The sequence below is a fragment of the Apodemus sylvaticus genome, chromosome 9 (genome assembly GCF_947179515.1).
Source record: "Apodemus sylvaticus chromosome 9, mApoSyl1.1, whole genome shotgun sequence".
Taxonomy (NCBI): Eukaryota; Metazoa; Chordata; class Mammalia; order Rodentia; family Muridae; genus Apodemus; species Apodemus sylvaticus.
The window spans coordinates 26,393,773-26,412,114 of NC_067480.1; the positions used below are offsets into that span (position 1 = coordinate 26,393,773).

The window sequence follows — 18,342 nt, forward strand, 5'->3', positions numbered from 1 at the left end:
GTGGAGTTCAACTTTGCTCAGACATAAAGGGACCCTAGTGAGACATGCCAAAGCCAGCACTTCCCCTGGCCCTATGCCTGCCTCCCTGCATCTGGCCCGACTGCCCCCTTTCTCCGCTCTCCTACAATTCTCTTGCTATCTGGTGCTCTCGGTGTCTAGAGTTATTCAGGAAACATTTACGTGCAAATTGGTTATGCAAACCACTTTAAGCAGTCTCCTTAAAGCACAGCCTGTGAATGGGACAAGCAAGCTTCAATTGCTCAATGACACACGACTGCTTGCAACTGAGCAGTTTGCACCGTGATTCTTATTGGCAAAGACGCAATTGCCAGGGTGTGCAGATTATCCCAAATCTCATCAAACCGGAGTGGTAAAAGATTCTATACTCTGAATGGACCACTTAGCCCAATGACTCTAACTGATAACTGTTCTCTGTTTATTCTACAGCACTGAAAACTGATGAAGTCAGAGAGGTTGCTGACCCCTAGCAGTCCTGCTGAGAGACCATTAGTCCCATTGCCATGGAGACCAAAGACTCTGAAGACTGGGGAAAACCTCAGAGGAAATCAGTGAGCAGCTCCTGGAAAAGCAATCACGGCCCAACTGAAATGAGGCCTGCTTTACCTCCGGAGAACAGGGAGGCGCCTGAGACTGACGAGGAAACTCAAAACGAAGAGCCCCGCTGTCTCATCCCTATCCAGAGGAATTCTATCTTCAATCGTGCTATAAGACACAAGCACAAATCCAAGAGCGTGTCCGAACGGAGAGCCGGCAACCGAGCAGGTCAGTAGCAGGGACACCTGCCTCGTGAGTTATTGACGCTCAGAGTCTCATTAGACAAACGGGAGAACAAAAGGCATTGGAAATGGTCAGGACCCAACAAGGTGGAGCACTTGAAGTCTAAAAAATTCACCTTCCCAAAGTGTGACAACATGTCCTCTTCTGAGAAAGTATCACCTCGGTGTCATACACAACAGAGCTCTCCTGAAGAGACCCAATCAAGTTATATATAAATATATTTCCTAGTAGGAATATGGCACTGTCCACATCCTGGGTCCTTTGGGCACACAAATATTTCCTATTCTGTTCCTGCGAATGTTGGGGTTTTTGTTGTCATGGCTATAAATGAGAGTTAAACTTTGGGGTATCTTTACAGGGAGGCCCCTGACTCATGTCAGTTCTGGTCACATTTCATCTGCTCAAATATATATATTTGTTGAGTAGAATGAAGTTCAGAAACTCTTGACAGCGGGGTATGACACAGCTGCGGACATCTTTCCGCCAGACAGACCACAGGGCTGAGAACGGTGCATGCTGGGATTGCAGAATGTTGGATAGCTTCCCAGAGCCTGGGCATGACAGCTCTCCTCAGAAAGTGTGCTATCCCTAGCGTGCTAGAGGTACAACTCAGCTTTGGGACCAGAGGCTTTGGTGACTATTCAAAAAATATTCATTAAACTCTGTATTGGGTATTTTGCAGCCTGAAGCCAAGCTACTCCCAATACACATAAAATTAAAATAAACACTTGTGCACATGCATAGCACATGCACACATACAAGAACTGTGCAGCCCAGTGAAAATATGATACACATCCATCACGTATGTCATTTTACATCTTCCAGGGGTCATATTTTTAAAAGTACAAAGAGGGACCAGAGAGATGGCTCAGTGGCTAAGAGCACTTGTTGCTCTTGCAGAAGACCAGGGTTCAGTTCCCTGCATCTGCATGATAGGTCACAAGCTTCCATAATTCCAGCTCCATGAGGCACGGCACCCTTTTCTGACCCTTGTAGGCACCAGGCATCCATGTGGTCTGCGTGCATACATGCAAGCCAAATACCTATACACAATAAAAGGAAATAAATAAATCTCAAAGATTTTTAACGGCAAATAAATGAATAGTTTATTGTAGTAGTATGTCTTATTAACTATAACAACACTTCCAAAATACTATGCCTATACGTAGAGTTAATAACAAATATAACATTTATCAGTGATAAAATAAATCTAAAAGATTTTTTTTTTCTGAGACAGGGTTTCTCTGTATAACCCTGGCTGTCCTGGAACTCACTCTGTAGACCAGGCTGGCCTCAAACTCAGAAATCTGCCTGCCTCTGCCTCCCAAGTGCTGGGATTAAAAGTGTGCACCACCACCGCCTAGCTCTAAAAGATTTTTAATGGTAAAGAAATGAATAGTTTATTGTAGTAGTGTGTCTATTAACTATAATAACACTTCCAAAATACTATACCTATAAATATAGTTAATAACCAATATAACATTTATCAGTGATAAAATAAATCTAAAAGATTTTTAATGGCAAAGAAATGAATAGTTTATTGTAGTAGTGCGTCTTATTAAATATAACACTTCCTAAATAAAATATTCTATCTATACTTACATATACCTACAGTTAATAATTAGTATAACATTTATCAGTGATACTGATAAATACATACACACATATATATACATATATACATATATATACATATATATATATTCATTCACACACTACTGTAATCCCAGGACTAGGCAGGAGGTCTGAAAGTTTGAGACTAGCCTGCCTACGAAATGAGACCTGTCTTTAAAAGTTAACTTATCAGTGAGCTGCTTTAGGTCCTTTGCATCCACTGCCTTGGAAACTTGTTGAGTGTTTTATAGCACAGCCCTTTGTGTTAACTTGCCAAATCATCACTGGAAATAAATACCCGATCTGGATTTAGATCTCATAAAATGTACAGTCAAAAAAGTAAATTTACATACCCAAATTGTTCCAAATATTCTTAGAAGTTTCCCAATCATCGAACCGCCGCTCTGTTTGCACGTTTGGGTTTAAATTAAGCTGAATGAAATGGAAAATGAATTTCTACAACCACACCACCCATATCTCAAGTATGCAAGGGCTTCGTGTGGATAGCGGCTACCCTATTGGACAGAGCAGGGGTGCCGGACACAGAAAAATACATGTAACTGCCAGATCTGGGGTCACGGGTCTTTCCCTGGTGGGAGAAAAGGTAGGTGCACTCATCTGCTCTCTACTGTGATAAAATACTCAAGATAGATCAACTGGAAGGAAGAAAAGTGTTTGGGCTCATAGCTGCAAGAAAGTTCAGTCCAGGATCTTCGGGATCCATCGCTTTGGCCAGTGATGAGGCTGGGTATCTAGGTGGTGGTGGAAAACTTCTGTGAAGGAGAGTGAGGAAGAGGGGGTCAGAGGAAGAGGGAGAGAGGGAGGGTCTAAGAAAAGATAAGCTAGATCCCGAGGAGTTGCCCAATGACTAGCTTCTTCCCCAGGCCCCACCTCCTTCTGCGTCCACCAGCTCCCAATAGCGCCACCAGCTGGAGACAAAGCTTTTAACAAGTGAACCTCTGGGAACATCCCACCCAAATTCTGAGGGTGGCACAGGGCGTGTCCCAGAGGAGGATGAAGAAGCAAACAAGTGAATCCAAAGAGCATTTGTAGCTTCCCTGAGGCACACCTGGGGGCACAAATGGAGATGAGAGAAGGGTCACCTCCTTCCCTGTCACCAACACTCGTGCTCAGCCCACAGATAAGTCAGTGTCATTAGATACACGGTGGTTATTAACCTGACTCCTCAACTCCTCTCTGAGTTAACTAACCACAGCCGTCTGAGGTTCCCAGACCCAGGTCCATAGGGAACCCCGTGCCTGCTTCACTGCACAGGTTAGGGAGGGGGACTAGGAGCAAACAACATGGCCCTGGCCACCAGGCTTCTCTGATCTGTGTCCTAGGGAAGGAAGGCAGCACATACTCTGGGCTCACCACATGCAGATTGGAGCTAGAAGACGTAGGACTTTCCCCATTTCCTCTGTGGAACAAACACATGCCCCTTGTGAACCCTGAGACAGCATCTGCCTCACCTGCCTACTGGGCACTCTGGATGTGACATTCTAGATCTGGTGTGATTACCCATGGATTAGGACTCGGGGGTTGAGATGAGGTGTGAAGATGTTGACAAGCTACAAGGGGAGTTTGTCCAGGAGAAGTGAGCTCACATTGGAAGCGTTGTGATCCTGTAAACATTAGCCAGGCTTGCATGTGAGCTTGCTATTATATTTTCAATACCTCCCTTCCTTCCCACCTCTCCCCTCCGGGTTTGTGTGTGTATATATATATTTATATATATATATAAATATATATATATATATAAATATATATATATATATATATATATATATATATATATATATATATATATAAAGTTGCTGGTGTCGTAGTTATAAGCTCCATCGCAGTGACATTCCAGGTCACCAAATACAGCATAAGACATAGCAAATATCCCTTTGGGGAGTGAGAAGAGTAGTCTCTCCCACCCTACCTTCTTCTCAGGATGACAGAACTGTCAGTCATAGATTTGCCTGAAAAGGGGGGTGGAATGCATATTTTCTAACTTGCTCCGTTTTTTAAATGCCACAGATTTGCCAAAAATGGGGAAATCTGTAAATGAACGGTTGGCCTCCAATCTGCCGCAGGGCAGATTGCCTCCCTGGAGAACACCAGCACAGAGGGATGCAGGAGCGCAGGAAGCCAGGTGAGCCGTGATTGGGACTAAAAGGCACGGTAGGCATCTCTGCCACCACGTCTTCTTGGAGCAGTAGGATGCTGCTTGTCATTTTAGTCGTTTTGTTTTGATTTGAGGTAGGGTCTCATATATTCCAGGCTAGCCTCGAAAATCACTATATAGCCAGAGGTGAGTGAGTGAGTGTGTGTGTGTGTGTGCGCGCGCGCGCCCATGTATCAGCTTCGGTGTAAGCAATTTTCAGAAGTTTGTCTTGCAAGGCAAGCAAGCACTTTTGGTTGCAGGATATTTGATCACACTGTGAACCCTGAGATTGTGTTATCTACTGGGGAAAAAATGTATTTCTAGTTGTGGTGTGGCTCAGTCCTTAACATACACCTTTAATCCCTCTAGCTGGAATACTGACTCACCCTTAGTACACACCTTTAATCAAAAACAAAGGCAATAATTTGTAGAAGGAAGCACCCATGTTTGAAAGCGATGTCTAATTGAGTGACAGTCAGAGTGACGAATCAGAGAAAGATTTAACAGGATAGGTTATGCCCAACTCTCATGGGGAGAGGAAAGGGAAGCTACTTAAGACAGCAGTGCTGAGAAAAGCAGGCAGGCAGTTTTATCTCGAGAGTTGTACAGAGACAGGTCGAAGAGAACAGGCTGGACATAGGTGAAGACAGAACGAGCCAGAGAGCGAGAAGGAGCCAGAAGATTAGAACAGAGTGCTAGAGTTAGTGTGAGGCCAAGCAGAGCAATTCAGGAGAGGCCGAGAGAAGCCAAACTGAATCAGTCAGCTTGGAGAAGAGTTTGAGCCAGAAGAGCTGAGTTGACCAGCCAGAGCTCAGAAGGAACAAGAAAGGGTGAGCTTATTCAGCAGCAAGTCTCAGAGGCTGAAGACGTTCTAGGCCTAGATAAGATTGTACAGAGGCTACAGCTTCCAGGGCTAGGCCTAGGTTAGCAGATGGAGGCAGAGAGCCTTGGAGACAATTGCAACAGAAGACTAAAAGTTACACTTACAGATTTTACCTGCTGAACCATGACCTGGAACTCTTGATCCTCCTGTCTCCATTCCTCTTGTCCCGAGATTCCAGATGTGCACCACCACATCTGGCTCGTGTGATGCTGGGGAACAAACCCAGGCCTCCTGTGTGCTGGATGAACACTAGCCGAGCTATACTCACAGCTGCTTGCTTAACCTCTCTTACAGTGACTTGATTACTTGTGTTTTTACAATCCACAATTTCCTTTTGCAAAAAAAAAAAATCTATTCTCTCACAATATAGGAATTTGGGGATGTTGTGTACACAAAGAAACAGAAAAGGAAGATTATGGTGCCATTACCTTAGAGAGATTTTAATGAATTGCACATGTGCTGGGTATTTTTCCTATGGATTTTATGCTTGTTTTCATGCCATAAGACAGAGCTTAGTATTTAATTTTTTTGTTGTTGTTGTCTATTCGCTCCTGTGTTCTAAATAGTTTTCTGCACATGTCTGGAACACCCAGCTATGCAGTGCTCTGTACTGTGATGGGATTTCAGAGTGTTCACTGAGTTCTGGCTTGCTGGGTGTTTGGATATTCTATCAGAATTGAATTTAGCTGTTTGTCTCAGACAGAGTTTCTATTGCTGTGATGAGACACCATGACCAAAAGCAAGTTGGGGAGGAGAGGGTTTATGTGGCTTACACTTCCATATCACTCTTCATCATCAAAGGAAGTCAGGACAGGAACTCAAGCAGGGCAGGAACCCGGAGGCAGGAGCTGACCAGAGGCCATGGAGGAGTGCTGCTTATAGACTTGCCCATAGGGTTTGCTCGGCCTGATTTCTTACAGAATTCAGGACCACCAGCCCAGGGATGGGCACCATTCACAACGGACTGCATCCTCTCTCATTGATCACTAATTAATGCCCTGCAGGCTTGCCTGTAGCCAGATCTCATGGGCGGATTTTCTTAATTGAGGTTCCTTCCTCATAGTGGGTGCCTATTTGGTTCCTGTGTAAAAGTCGTCTGAAGATCATGACACAAGTTCCTTCATACCTTCAGGGACCTAGGTTCTTTCTAGCATCTCTGTCATCTGTTAAGATGACTGCCAGAGCTCCAGACATCACATCTACAGTTGAGGAGGGAAAACGGGAGGGGCAAGTGGTTCTGTTAACTCTCCGCCTTTCTTTCTAAGTGGATTCTTTGAAGGCTGACCACTACTTGCATCTCATTGGCTATTCAATGGCTCCGTGGTTTACATTGTCTGACACTTCCATTTGCAAAGGACTCTGGGAAAGGAGTTGTTCCATGCCAAGTTCGATTTTCTTCCTCTGCACACTGACTTTTACTTTAAAGCATCGAGGTTTCTCGGCATGGCTCTAACTTGTATCTCCGTGCTGACCATGAGGTTGAGTGTGTTTCTGTGCATTTACTGGTTCTCACCTGACTTTCTTTTGGGTCATTTGCCCATTGCATGTGTATTTATTTTTACATTTATAGTTCTTTACATGTCAAATTAAAAAAAAAAAATGTGGCCAAGTCAAGCATGGTAATCAGGACCACGGTAGATTCAAGGCCACTTCAGCCTACATAGTGAGTTCCAAGACAGCCGGGGCTACAGAGTGAGACCTGGCTCAAAAAATCCAAAGTAAATCAGAGCATTCTTATCCCGAATTTCTACCCATGTATCATACTTTTCTAGCATTATAAGGAGCATAGAGCTTTAGTTTTACTGACATTAGCTTATCAGTGGTGTTCTCTTCCAGCCCACTGTTCTGTTTGCTATTTATCAAACACCTAACTTCCATAGACGTTCATACCTCGAGCTCTCTCAGTCCATACAGCCACCCTTTAGTGCCATTACATGAACGGCCTTCAGCATCTGTCACTGAGTGGTATTTGTGCCTTGTCTTTTATTTACTTTTTCTATTTCTTTCTTTTTCTTTTTTCTTCTCTTTTCTTTCTTTTTTCTTATTCTTTTTTTCTTTTCTTTTCTTTTCTTTTTTTTTTTTTTTTTGAGATAGGGGTCTCACTGTGTAACCATGAATCGCTATGCAACTTGAATTTACTCTGTAGTCTAGCTTGACCTTGAACTCACCACATTCCTGCTTCAGTCTCCTAAGTGCTAGGATTGCAAGTATGAGCCACTCTGACCAATTTGTTGATTTTTTTTTGAGCTCCACACTGTGTACATGGGGGCAGGGGGTTGTCTCTAGACTTCTCACCGGTCTCGCTGACTACCCTTATGCCAGAACCACACTGCCTTCAATTCTGTAGCTTTGTGCTTAAAACCTAGTAGTGTGGGCCTTCCTACATCATTCTTTTTAAAGACAGGCCTGACTATTTTAAGTTTTGTGTTCCCATATAAATTTTAGAATCAGGATGTCAATTGCTACTCTCAAAAAATATGCAGTTGGAATTGCATTATCCTTCCAGATAAATTTGGGGATCCTTGACTCCTTAAATTGTTCGACCCATGAATATATCCCAACTTATTTAGTTGGCTACATCCCCTCTGTTTAGATGCTTTAAAAACTAAGCCAGTGATTATTTGTAGGTCGAGGATGTGTTTTAGAAATATTTTTTAATTCTTGAATGCATTGTTCATACATGCTTGTGTGTTCTGAAGTTTATGTGTGTGTGCTCACATGTGTGACTGTATGTGTATGTGCTACAGTGTGGAGGTCAGAGGACCACCTGGGGTGTCCTTACTTTCTACCACGTTTAAAGCGGAGTCCCTTGTTCACCACTGTGTAAGCTGGGCTAGCTGACCTGCTCACTGCCCTGCAGTGAGGACTTACAGCGAGCTTGCAAGGATTCGTCTGTCTCTGCCTCCCACATCTCCATGGAAACACTGGGATCACAGATGTGCACAACTGTGTCTGGATTTACGTGGACTCTAGGGACCTGAACTCAGGTCCTTAAGCCTGTGAGGAAGGTGTTTTACCCACTGAGCCATCTTCCCAGCCTGGATTTATACATATTTTAATTAAATTTGTCCCTAGCTATTTCTTGCTTTTAAAAAAAAAAAGCTATTTTTATATACTAGTGTTTTGTATGTCTGTTTCTAAATTATTTATTGATGAACAAAACACATTTTTTCCGTGATATTGACAGATTTGCTTATTCTATTTTTTTTGTCACTGTCTTAGTTAGGGTTGCTATTGCTGTGACAAAACACCACCACCAAAAAGCAAGCTGGAGAGGAGAGAGTTTATTTAGCCTATACTTCCACATGGTTGTTCATCACCAAAAAAAGACAGGGCAGGAACCTGGAGACAGGAGCTGATACAGAGGCCATTGAGGGATGCTGCTTACTGGCTTGCTTCCCCTGGCTTGCTCAGCTTGCTTTCTTATAGAACCCAAGACTACCAGCCCAGGGATGGCACCACCCACAATGGGCAGGGTCCTCTTCCACCGATCTCTATTTGAGAATTTGCCCTATAGCCGGATGTCATGGAGGCATTTCCTCAATTGAGGCTCCTTTCTCTGTGATGACTCTAATTGTGCCAAGTTGACACAGAACCAGCCAGTACATCACTTTGGGTTTTCTACGCACTGAATCTTACCCTCTGTGAATACAGTCTCATTTCTCGTGTTTTTCTGTACTCTTTGGGACTCTTGTTTTTCCTTACATATAGCACAGGCAAGTACAGCCTTGACAGCAATGCTGAATCAATATGGCTATGCTAGACATCTTTGTTCATTCCCTGGCACAGGGCGCTTTGATTGCAAAGATCAGAAACCCATACAAACTCATTCAAGTAATTATATTATAGATAGATCCCAAAGAATCTAAGTCTAAGAAACTGAAGCCTGTCTTCACAGGAACTGGAGCAGCATCAGGAACCAGAAACACCCAGTCAGTTTCTCCAGGGCCCTTCCCCCTCTTCTCTTGTGAACTGCTCTGTTCTCCTCAGTCTCTTTTTAGACAAGAGAATTCTCCCTGCTTGCCCATAACCAAAATGGCAGCCATTGCCAAGATAACCTTTCACCCTGACCTTTGAAAGGAGAGAATTCGGTTGTCCACCTTTGGGTCAGGTATCTACCTCTGTGCTGATTAGGTAAAGGAACAGGGGAGAGGATTAATGGGACCATTCCCACATCATCAGTAGGGCCTGGGTCTGCAAGACCCAAGTAGAGGGCTAAAGAGATGACTCAGTGGTAAAGAGACAGTTCCGTTTCAAGCAGCCACAATGGCTCGCCACTGCCTGCAACTTCAGTTCCAGGGGATCTGATCCCCTGTTCTTGCATCTGCAGGTATCCACACATGTATGATATATATTCATACCAATATATAGACATAGAAATAAATCTTGAGAAAAAAAAAGTCAGGAAGAGCCAGGCAAACCTTGGTATATCTAGTGCTATCTGTTAGGGTCTGGGTCTCACACGAGAGAATACTAAAGGAAACATGCAGGAAGTAAAAAGCCACAGATTGAGGCAGAGACAGGAGAAACTCTGGGCTGCAGATCAGAGGACTAGAGGACTGGGGTCTTCAGAATGGCTGCAAGAACCACAGGCCTTTAGTCTCTGAAAAGCTTGGGTGGTATTGGTAAGAGGCATGCAACACTTCATGATCAGTACCTACCCACCAGGTTCTAGAATTGTCTGCAGCTCAGCCAATGTTCTGAGCCCTCTTCCATGTACCGAGTTACAGTGATGCTGGTCAAGGCAGAACACTGCTCCTTACAGCGAGACACTGGGAGGGTGCTTTATTTGTCGAGCCTAACTATAACACATCATTATTAGAACCGCTATTGTGTGACTTCTCCAAGGGAGTATATTTCTATTCACTGTACAAACAGAGGGCAAAGGTAGAGCAAAGAAATGATTCTGCCAAGTCCAGTGTGGTGATCCAATTGAGTTCAGTGGGGTTACTTACAGGAGCATGGGTCAGGGGTTACTTGCAAGAACACAGCAGCATCAGGTAAGAACATCACAGCCAATCCTATCCCAGCGTGGGCAACAACTCAGAAAACCGCATCGCTGGAGTACCCCATGCAAGCTACGGGCAGCTACACCACTAAAGGCTCCCCTAGTTCATGCCAGTTCCCAGCCGTGGTTTATTGCTTATGTAACTTGACTAGGCGGAGTCAAGTTCTGTGACTATCAACCACTGATCCGTCTCAAACATAGCCACTGCTGTGAATTCTCTAGCGCCACTAAAGACTCAAGTGTGGCACTGTGAGTCTGAATTTCTGAAGTTGGACAAGGACCAGGTTCCATATTGGAAAACTGTTTCCATGGAAACTCACAAATGGCACAAACAGTTACTCTGGGGGCAGTTTGTTCATCAGTGCTTGCTCCAGTTGTTGCTACAAGAGAGTCTTACAGTAACAACGTTTCTTAAAATAAAATACAACAAAAGTGTAAACAAGCCCCGAGAGAATTAAGAAGTATTAACTAACTGCAATGTATTAACTAATTGCAATGCAGAAACTCTTTTTTTAAAAAAAGATTCCTTTTTCAGACAGTACACTGTGGACCAGAGGTGGGGGTTAGGAAGACTGTTGGATGTAGGGAAGGAGTTCTCAAGTGTTAAAAGACAAGCAATTTTGGACACTGATCAAATATTTCAAGATGCTAAAGAATGATAGTTTATTTCCACGGACAATCTCATGGTATGACAGTTATTTTTTCAGCCTTGTAAGTCTTTGCATCTTTTTGAGAGACACTCTGGAATAATCCAAACGGGACAAGATGATGCTCAACATTTGCTCCAAAATAACACAGGCTGAGGAAGCGTTGGGAGGGAGGGAGTGGAGATAAAACACAACCCTTGAGCAGGTCTGTTGGGGCCTGGCGTGCATGTTTGAGACATTCTTCAGACTTTTCTGTCTACTTGAGCGTATTTGAAAATCTCCGTAGTAAAAAAAAAAATTAGTTTTTTTTTTTTTTAAATCAGATTCATTTTGAAAGCTTTTAAAGTTGTTGTTTGTTTATTGGTCATTCTGTGCTAGAACTGGTGGGTGCTCAGGGCACTGGGCCACATCCTAAAGCGTATCTGGAAAAAAAAAAAACAACCAAAAACATTACAAAAAGAAAAGAAATCGGCACAATTTTTCAGAGAAGCTACCCAGGTCACAGATCCCTGACGCCTGTTTTCTTATAGTGACCTTAGCCACCAGCCCAGGGATGGCACCAACCACAATAGCCTGGACCCTCCCCCATAAATCACTGAGAAAAATACCCACAGTCTTGCTTACAGCCATTTTTTTTTTTTTTGGTTTTTTTGGATTAGGTTTTTTTGAAACAGGGCTTCTCTGTATAGCCCTAGCTGTCCTGGAACTCACTCTATAGACCAGGCTGGCCTCGAACTCAGAAATCTGCCTGCCTCTGCCTCCCAGAGTGCTGGGATTACAGGCGTGCACCACCACTGCCCGGCTACAGCCAGATGTTATGGAGGCATTTTCTTAATTGAAGTTCCCTCCTCTCAGATGACTTTAGCTTGTGTCAAGTTGACATAAACTATCCAGCACAGAGGACTCACCCGCCTAAGCCTTATAGCTCACATTTCTACTGCCACCTGAGGTGACGACCATTTGCCTAGCGAGGGACATATACATCAGTCTTCTCCGTGCCATGAGTCCGCATGGAAGCCAGCCAAGCTCACCAGAGGGCCTGTCCCTTTCTGTGGACCTCCAGTGAAGCACAGAAGATTCTAGACACTCAGCTGTGGAGACTGATGGGAGGGAAGGTTTCACCTATGAACGTCTATTTTTATACTGTCTGTGACATTCCTATGCTCCTAATTTTATATACTTTTGACGGCTGTGTCTTCTTTGCAGAATTTTTAACCTTTTTTTTTCCTCTTCCTGATGTTGAAGAGACATGCATGCCCTTTTCCACAAGGCCTTAGAGATATAGGCTTCAGAAGGTCAAGTACCTCTCTGTCAGGTGTGACCCTGGAGGTGAATGAGTCTCTCTGGCTGTCTGCACCTTACGCCAGGAGTGGTAGGTAAACAGACAGGAGCTGAGAACTCCAGTAATTCTGATGGAAAGTGCTGGAAGGCACAGCCCACCCATCCCCTTTGCCATAATTACACAGGCTGGGCAGAAGCTCCGTGGTAGGCATGCTGGAGCAACCCTGTAACCCCAGCACTCCAGGGAGGAGAAGGAGCAAGAGCCCAAGGTCATCCTGAACTGTATGGCGACTCAGAGGCCAAAAGCAAGCTGCACAGTGGTGGCACTTGCCTGTAATCCCAGCACTTGGGAGGCAAAGGCAGGTAGATCTCTGTGAGAGTTCAAGGCCAGCCTGGTCTACAGAGTGAGTTCCCGGATAGCTGGGGGAGTGGGGAGACAGCCAAAAGCATTTCCCGGTAGAAATGGTCTTGTGAGGGTAAAGAGCAGAGGTCACATGTTCAGACAACCCACTGTGTTTTATCTATCCAGATTGAGAATGGAAATCCCAGGAAAAGCTATACGAAAAAACAAAAACAAAACAAAAATCCCAAACCCACATATTAAACAAGCAAACGATAACAACAAAACAAAAAGCAAGTGAACCTTACTAATGAAGAAAGTTTATGACTTTGAAAGTGTTAGCAATGTGCAGAGAGATTGAAAAAAGAACATTCTAGTCAAGGGTCCTACCCACGTTGCAGTGCTCAATCAATAATGAAGCCCTGAAGCCGGAATAGCCTCGATTTCCCGTCTCGTCGAATGGCACAGCTCTTATATGTTTCATAACCCTGGGAATTATAAACACATTTCTGGCTGTTGTGGGTGTCCCTCTGGCCTTTAAACAGGGTCTTATGTAGCTCAGGATAGATTTAAAGTCAATATGTGGCTAAGGATGACCCACTGGTTGCAGGACGTATGTATGACAGACATTAATTTCAGGTGTCTTCCTTAATGCCCCTCCATTGTCTCAGTAAACAGGAGCTTAATAACTCATCCAGATTCCAGGGACCCTTCTGTCACTGTCCTTCCCACCAGCACCACCCTGCACTAGTATTCTAGGTATATCTGGCACACCCAACTTTTTTAGGGGTTCTAGGGGATTGAACTTAAGTCCTCGTGCTTACTCAGCAAGCACCTAGCTAAGCCATCTTGTCAGCCCTTCTTTTTTTTTTTTATAAAGATTTATTTATTTATTATATGTGAGTACACTGTAGCTGTCTTCAGACACTCCAGAAGAGGGTGTCAGATCTTGTTACAGATGGTTGTGAGCCACCATGTGGTTGCTGGGATTTGAACTCAGGACCTTCGGAAGAACAGTCAGTGCTCTTAACTGCTGAGCCACCTCTCCAGCCCCTGGTCAGCCCTTCTTGTTGTTGATCTTGTTTGTGCCTCAACATAGGGTCTCACTATGCAATCTTCTTGGTCTGGAACTCCCTATGTAGACCAGGCTGGCCGTGAACTCATAGATATCCACCTGCCTCTGCCTCGGATCAAAGGGGTGTGCACCACCATGACCAGCTCCTAGCCATATTTTTAAAGACCTGCCCTAATCACCAGGCAATCTTGAGGCTTTAGCCCCACTTTCTCACCTCCTCACCCCTATCCCAGAGGCCTGCTAAGGCCCTTCAAGGCTCCATAGCCCACATCTTAGAGAACGAGAGTTCTCTTCCTGTGCTGTACCAGGCATCTGGGCTACACCTAGGGATCATTTCCCCTTTTCCTCCAGCCTTCTCCTCTTGTGGACAAAGAGCTGTCTCCAGCTTTGTGCCTGCAGCCTATGGTGAGTGACCCTTTAAACAGGGACACTCAAAGTATTAGTATTCTGTCCGAGCTCCATCCCACACTTACCTGGCAACAGCCAGGTATGCCCCGCCCCATAGACCTGGCCCACTATAAAAGGGGCTGCTTGCCCCTCCTCTCTCTCTCTCTCATGCTCTCGCCTCTTGGCACTCTCACCTCTCTGCCCCTCTTGGGCTCTCCTCCCCTCCCCCCCCTCTCCACTTGGTCATGGCTGGCCTCTACTCCTCCTCCTCTCTCTCTCTCTCTCTCTCTCTCTGCCTCCACTACCCCATTAACTCCCATCCTCTGCCCTGAATAATCTATTCTATACCATGTCTGTGTGCGTGTGGTCCTTCAGGGGGAACAGGTGCCTGGGCATGGACCTGCCTAGGCACCCCCTTCCCCCACACCGCCATGCCACATTCCCTAAACCCCTCTCTCTTTTTATACCCTTTTCATTGGTGCCAAAACCCGGGAACAAACCCATCACAGAGTCCCTTGTTCCTCCAAGTACAGCGATTCACCAAGTGCTATATTCTTCTTGTAGCACAAGAACCCATGGGAGACTTTCTTAGTTCCCCTTTGAACAATGTCTTAGGATGGCTTCCCTGTGTTAGAGATTTGGGAGAGTGCTGCAGAGACCAAAAGGAGTAACTTACATGGCCTGCAGCATCTGGGAGGTTCCAGGGTTCAGCTTGCACACTGCGTCCTAAGAGGGAATACAACCTCTTCCTATTTCCTTTTTTTGCTCTCTGACTTGAGTAATTGGTGCTGTCAGTCCTGGATTCCAACACTGCCCGCCATGCGATTGTCAAACCTCTAAATTAAGACCTTGACTCTGTGGTATAGAATAATAACATGCTCTATTTTGGCTGAGTTTAATGACCGTGCCAAGATTCAAGTCTTGCCAGGTTGCAAGGTCACGTGGGTGCCGGAAAGCCTGCCTTGCCCTGGCCTGGAGAGAGCTAATTGTGTATAAGAAAAAAGAAATGAGATTGTGTTCCACTCAAGTCAGACCATCAAATTGCAGGTGGCTGGTTTTCAGAGGACCATAGGGGGGACCTGGCACACCCAACTCAGCTCGAAACTTCTCTGAGCAGGTTAGAGAGACAGCCTGCTCCTTGGAGTGTTCCCAAGTTGTCTTCATTACCTTTCTAGCAAAGACTAAAGAAGTGTGCAGAAGACCACCTCAGCTTTGTCCAAGGGCCTCCCAGCCAAGTATTCACACCTAAGAGCAGCAGTCAACCACAGGACTGGATGGAGCTTTAGTGACTGTTCTAGAAATAGCAAGACCTGAAAGATATCAACCCTGGCTAACTCTGCAAGGCAGTGTGTGTGTGTGTGCATGTGTGCATGCCTGTGTGTACGTGCGTGTGCGTGTGTGTGTGTGTGTGTGTGTGTGTGTGTATGTAATTTCTCGTGGCAGCCCAGGGAAGGGCCTGGTTGGTGGTAAGGAAGGCTGAGGTGACAGAGACTTCCTGCCAAGGGCAGGCACTTGAACTAGGAAGAGGAGTCTGCAGATCTAGCCAGCAACTTGCCCACAAGTTTGTGAGCGGCTGAACCACTAGCTTCATGGTCCACGGAAGCCAATGAAGAGAATAAATGCAAACTTTTGGGCTATTTTTATATGATCACCCCATTTTTATGGGGTGATCAATAAACAATACATTGGTAGTATTTTCTAGAAATTAGAGATAAAAGGTGATTCTTTATAAGCAAATGATGCCGGGCACTGTCTCTCTCAGAGCTCTGCTTCTTCCTCGTCCTCTCATGGGATCCCTGTGGTTGGCCGTCCTCACAGCCCTTAGACAGGGACTAGCTTGCTGTCCACAGTCCAGATCTTCCAAACAGGCCGGGATGAACCCTGAAGGGTCTTCTGTGCTTTCTTGGGAGCAGCTAAGACCAGGACTTCAAGATGGTGTCTAAGCAAGGCTTCTTTGCCCTTCTGCCTACTTCAGCACCCTTGTAAGCTTCTGGAAGCTCTGCCTTATTGGATCTCTTGTCCCTGGATCTCATAGGAACCTGACTCAAGACAGGTTCCTGTGAACCTGCATTGAACTCTGCCTCCTTGAAAAAAAAAATGTTTTCAAAAAAGCAATATCAGGTTCTGAAAGATGTGCTTCCATTCTCATAACTCGCAAAGATGATTCCTGAACCAAGAAAACAGAAGCAGATAAATTCAAATATGTAATTGATCCAATTATTTTTCAAAAAGCATTTGCCAGGCCACTGAGAAGTGACCACAAAGCAAAATTCTTTTTGTTTTGTTTGTTTGTTGTTGTTGTTTTGTTTTTCAAGACAGGGTTTCTCAGTGTGGTCCTGGCTGTCTTAGAATTGGGGCTGGCCTTGAACTCAGAGATCTACCTGCCTCTGCCTCTGCCTCCAGAGTGCTGGGATTAAAGGCACATTCCACCACACCCAGCTAACAAAGAAAATTCTTTAGAGACCTTTCCAGATTTATTTATTTATGTATAAGAGTATACCATTGCTCTCTTCAGACACGCCAGAAGAAGGCATCAGACCCCATTACAGATAGTTGTGAGCTACCTTGTGGTTGCTGGGAATTGAACTCAGGACCTCTGGTAGAGTAGTCAGTGCTCTTAACCACTAAACCATCTCTCCAACCCTAGAGACCTTTCCAGAAGGGCTTGGGAGAACCATCATCTGCTCTCAGAGTCTGACTCTTGGGCCTAGGGATGGTGGGCTTCTGAGGTCAACCATAGCCACATGAGAGGCCTGAAGTCTGACCTGCTGGGGCTTCACAACAGCCATTGGCTAAGAATAACTTCATCCCAGAGCTGCCAGCAATGTCAAGTCATCAGTCCCTTTCATGTTCCTCTGAAGCGTGTTGACTTAATCACGTATTCATGAAAAAGAAAAGGCTGAACAGACCGGGAAGGTCTAGGTTTGATGACAACAGTTCTGGATCACACCGGCTCTGACAGGTTCCCTAGTCTTGTCCCTGGACCTGACTGTGATGACTCACCAGAGGTCTCTGCAACTCAGCTATCTTGTCAGCACAGAGGCAAGGGCTGGACCACAAGACCTGTGAGGTGCCCTTCTTTCCAGCCTTCACTTTCAGGATGAGTGTGGGTGATGAAGGATGGATACTACACAGCCGGACCACAGCCCACATCCAGCACGCACCACACAGCGCCGATCATTGCCTTTCCCTTTATTATGTTTCTGTCTGTCTGTCTATCTGCCTGCCTGCCTGCCTGCCTGCCTGCCTGCCTGTCTGTCTGTCTGTCTGAGACAAGACCTTGTTGTACAGCTCAGGCTAGACTGAAATTAGCTATGTAGCTCAGGCTGGCCTTGAACTTGTGATGTTCCTGCCTCAGCCTCCCAAGTGCTGACCGAACAGCCATGTGCCACCATACCTGGCCCTCTTTGCTCTCTTGATTCACAGAGTCTTAGAAGTTAGTTCCTTTCCAAGGAAGTGGGTCATGTTTAAAATGTATGTAAAATATTCATGGAAACAGCACAACACACTGTGTTTACAAACCCGTTGGAAAAACATAAACATCCAAAACTGGCAACCAGAAAAAGACATGAAAAGATTATTCGCCAGACTAAAAACTAGCTCCACGAGTAAAGAAAAAAAAAAAAAAAAGCAAGACATTGATTTCATTGAGCTAACTGGCACGTCAGAAACAAAGCTCTGATACTGAAAGAGCACTGTGGAGAGCCTAGAGATTAAGTACAAACTATCTGGAGCTGCCTGGCATCTGAATGTAGAAAAGCAATAAGAACTGCTTCTAATCTTTACCTAAGAGGCCGCAGAGATGAACTGCTCAGAGGCCAGATGTGGAGGCTCGGCCATGTGGAGGCTCGGCCAGAGATGCTGCAGTTGATCCAGTTGTTCCCCTGGAGCTCCCACTGTGGGAGGCTCTGTACTGCCACAGACTTAGCAGAGAATGGTGGGGACAGGAGGCAGCCCTGCTTTGTGGGGCTCCTGTTGCAGTGAGCTCTTCCCCCCTCATCCCTGCTCCCTCTGCAATGACAATGCAGACTGCTTGCCTGACTGGTCTCCACGTCAAAGGTGTCATTTCTCTAGTCACACCTCTAACCCCAGCTTTGATTTTTGAAGTATGGAATGAAACCCACTGAACCACACTCCTTGTCCTTCCCTGACTT

The 18,342-nt window shown here is 45.2% G+C and overlaps 1 protein-coding gene across 1 annotated transcript in view; it reads left to right on the forward strand.

The window, feature by feature from the left end:
* Nucleotides 1-457: 457 nt before the first annotated feature.
* The window catches only part of Ngef (neuronal guanine nucleotide exchange factor), a 65,049-nt gene continuing 47,164 nt past the window's right edge, over nt 458-18,342 (forward strand). Inside the window, exons 1-2 of the mRNA XM_052192304.1 lie at nt 458-783; nt 4,441-4,555. Of these exons, the coding sequence (XP_052048264.1) occupies nt 522-783; nt 4,441-4,555 (377 nt within the window). The 5' untranslated portion in view covers nt 458-521. The remainder of the gene's footprint in view (nt 784-4,440; nt 4,556-18,342) is intronic.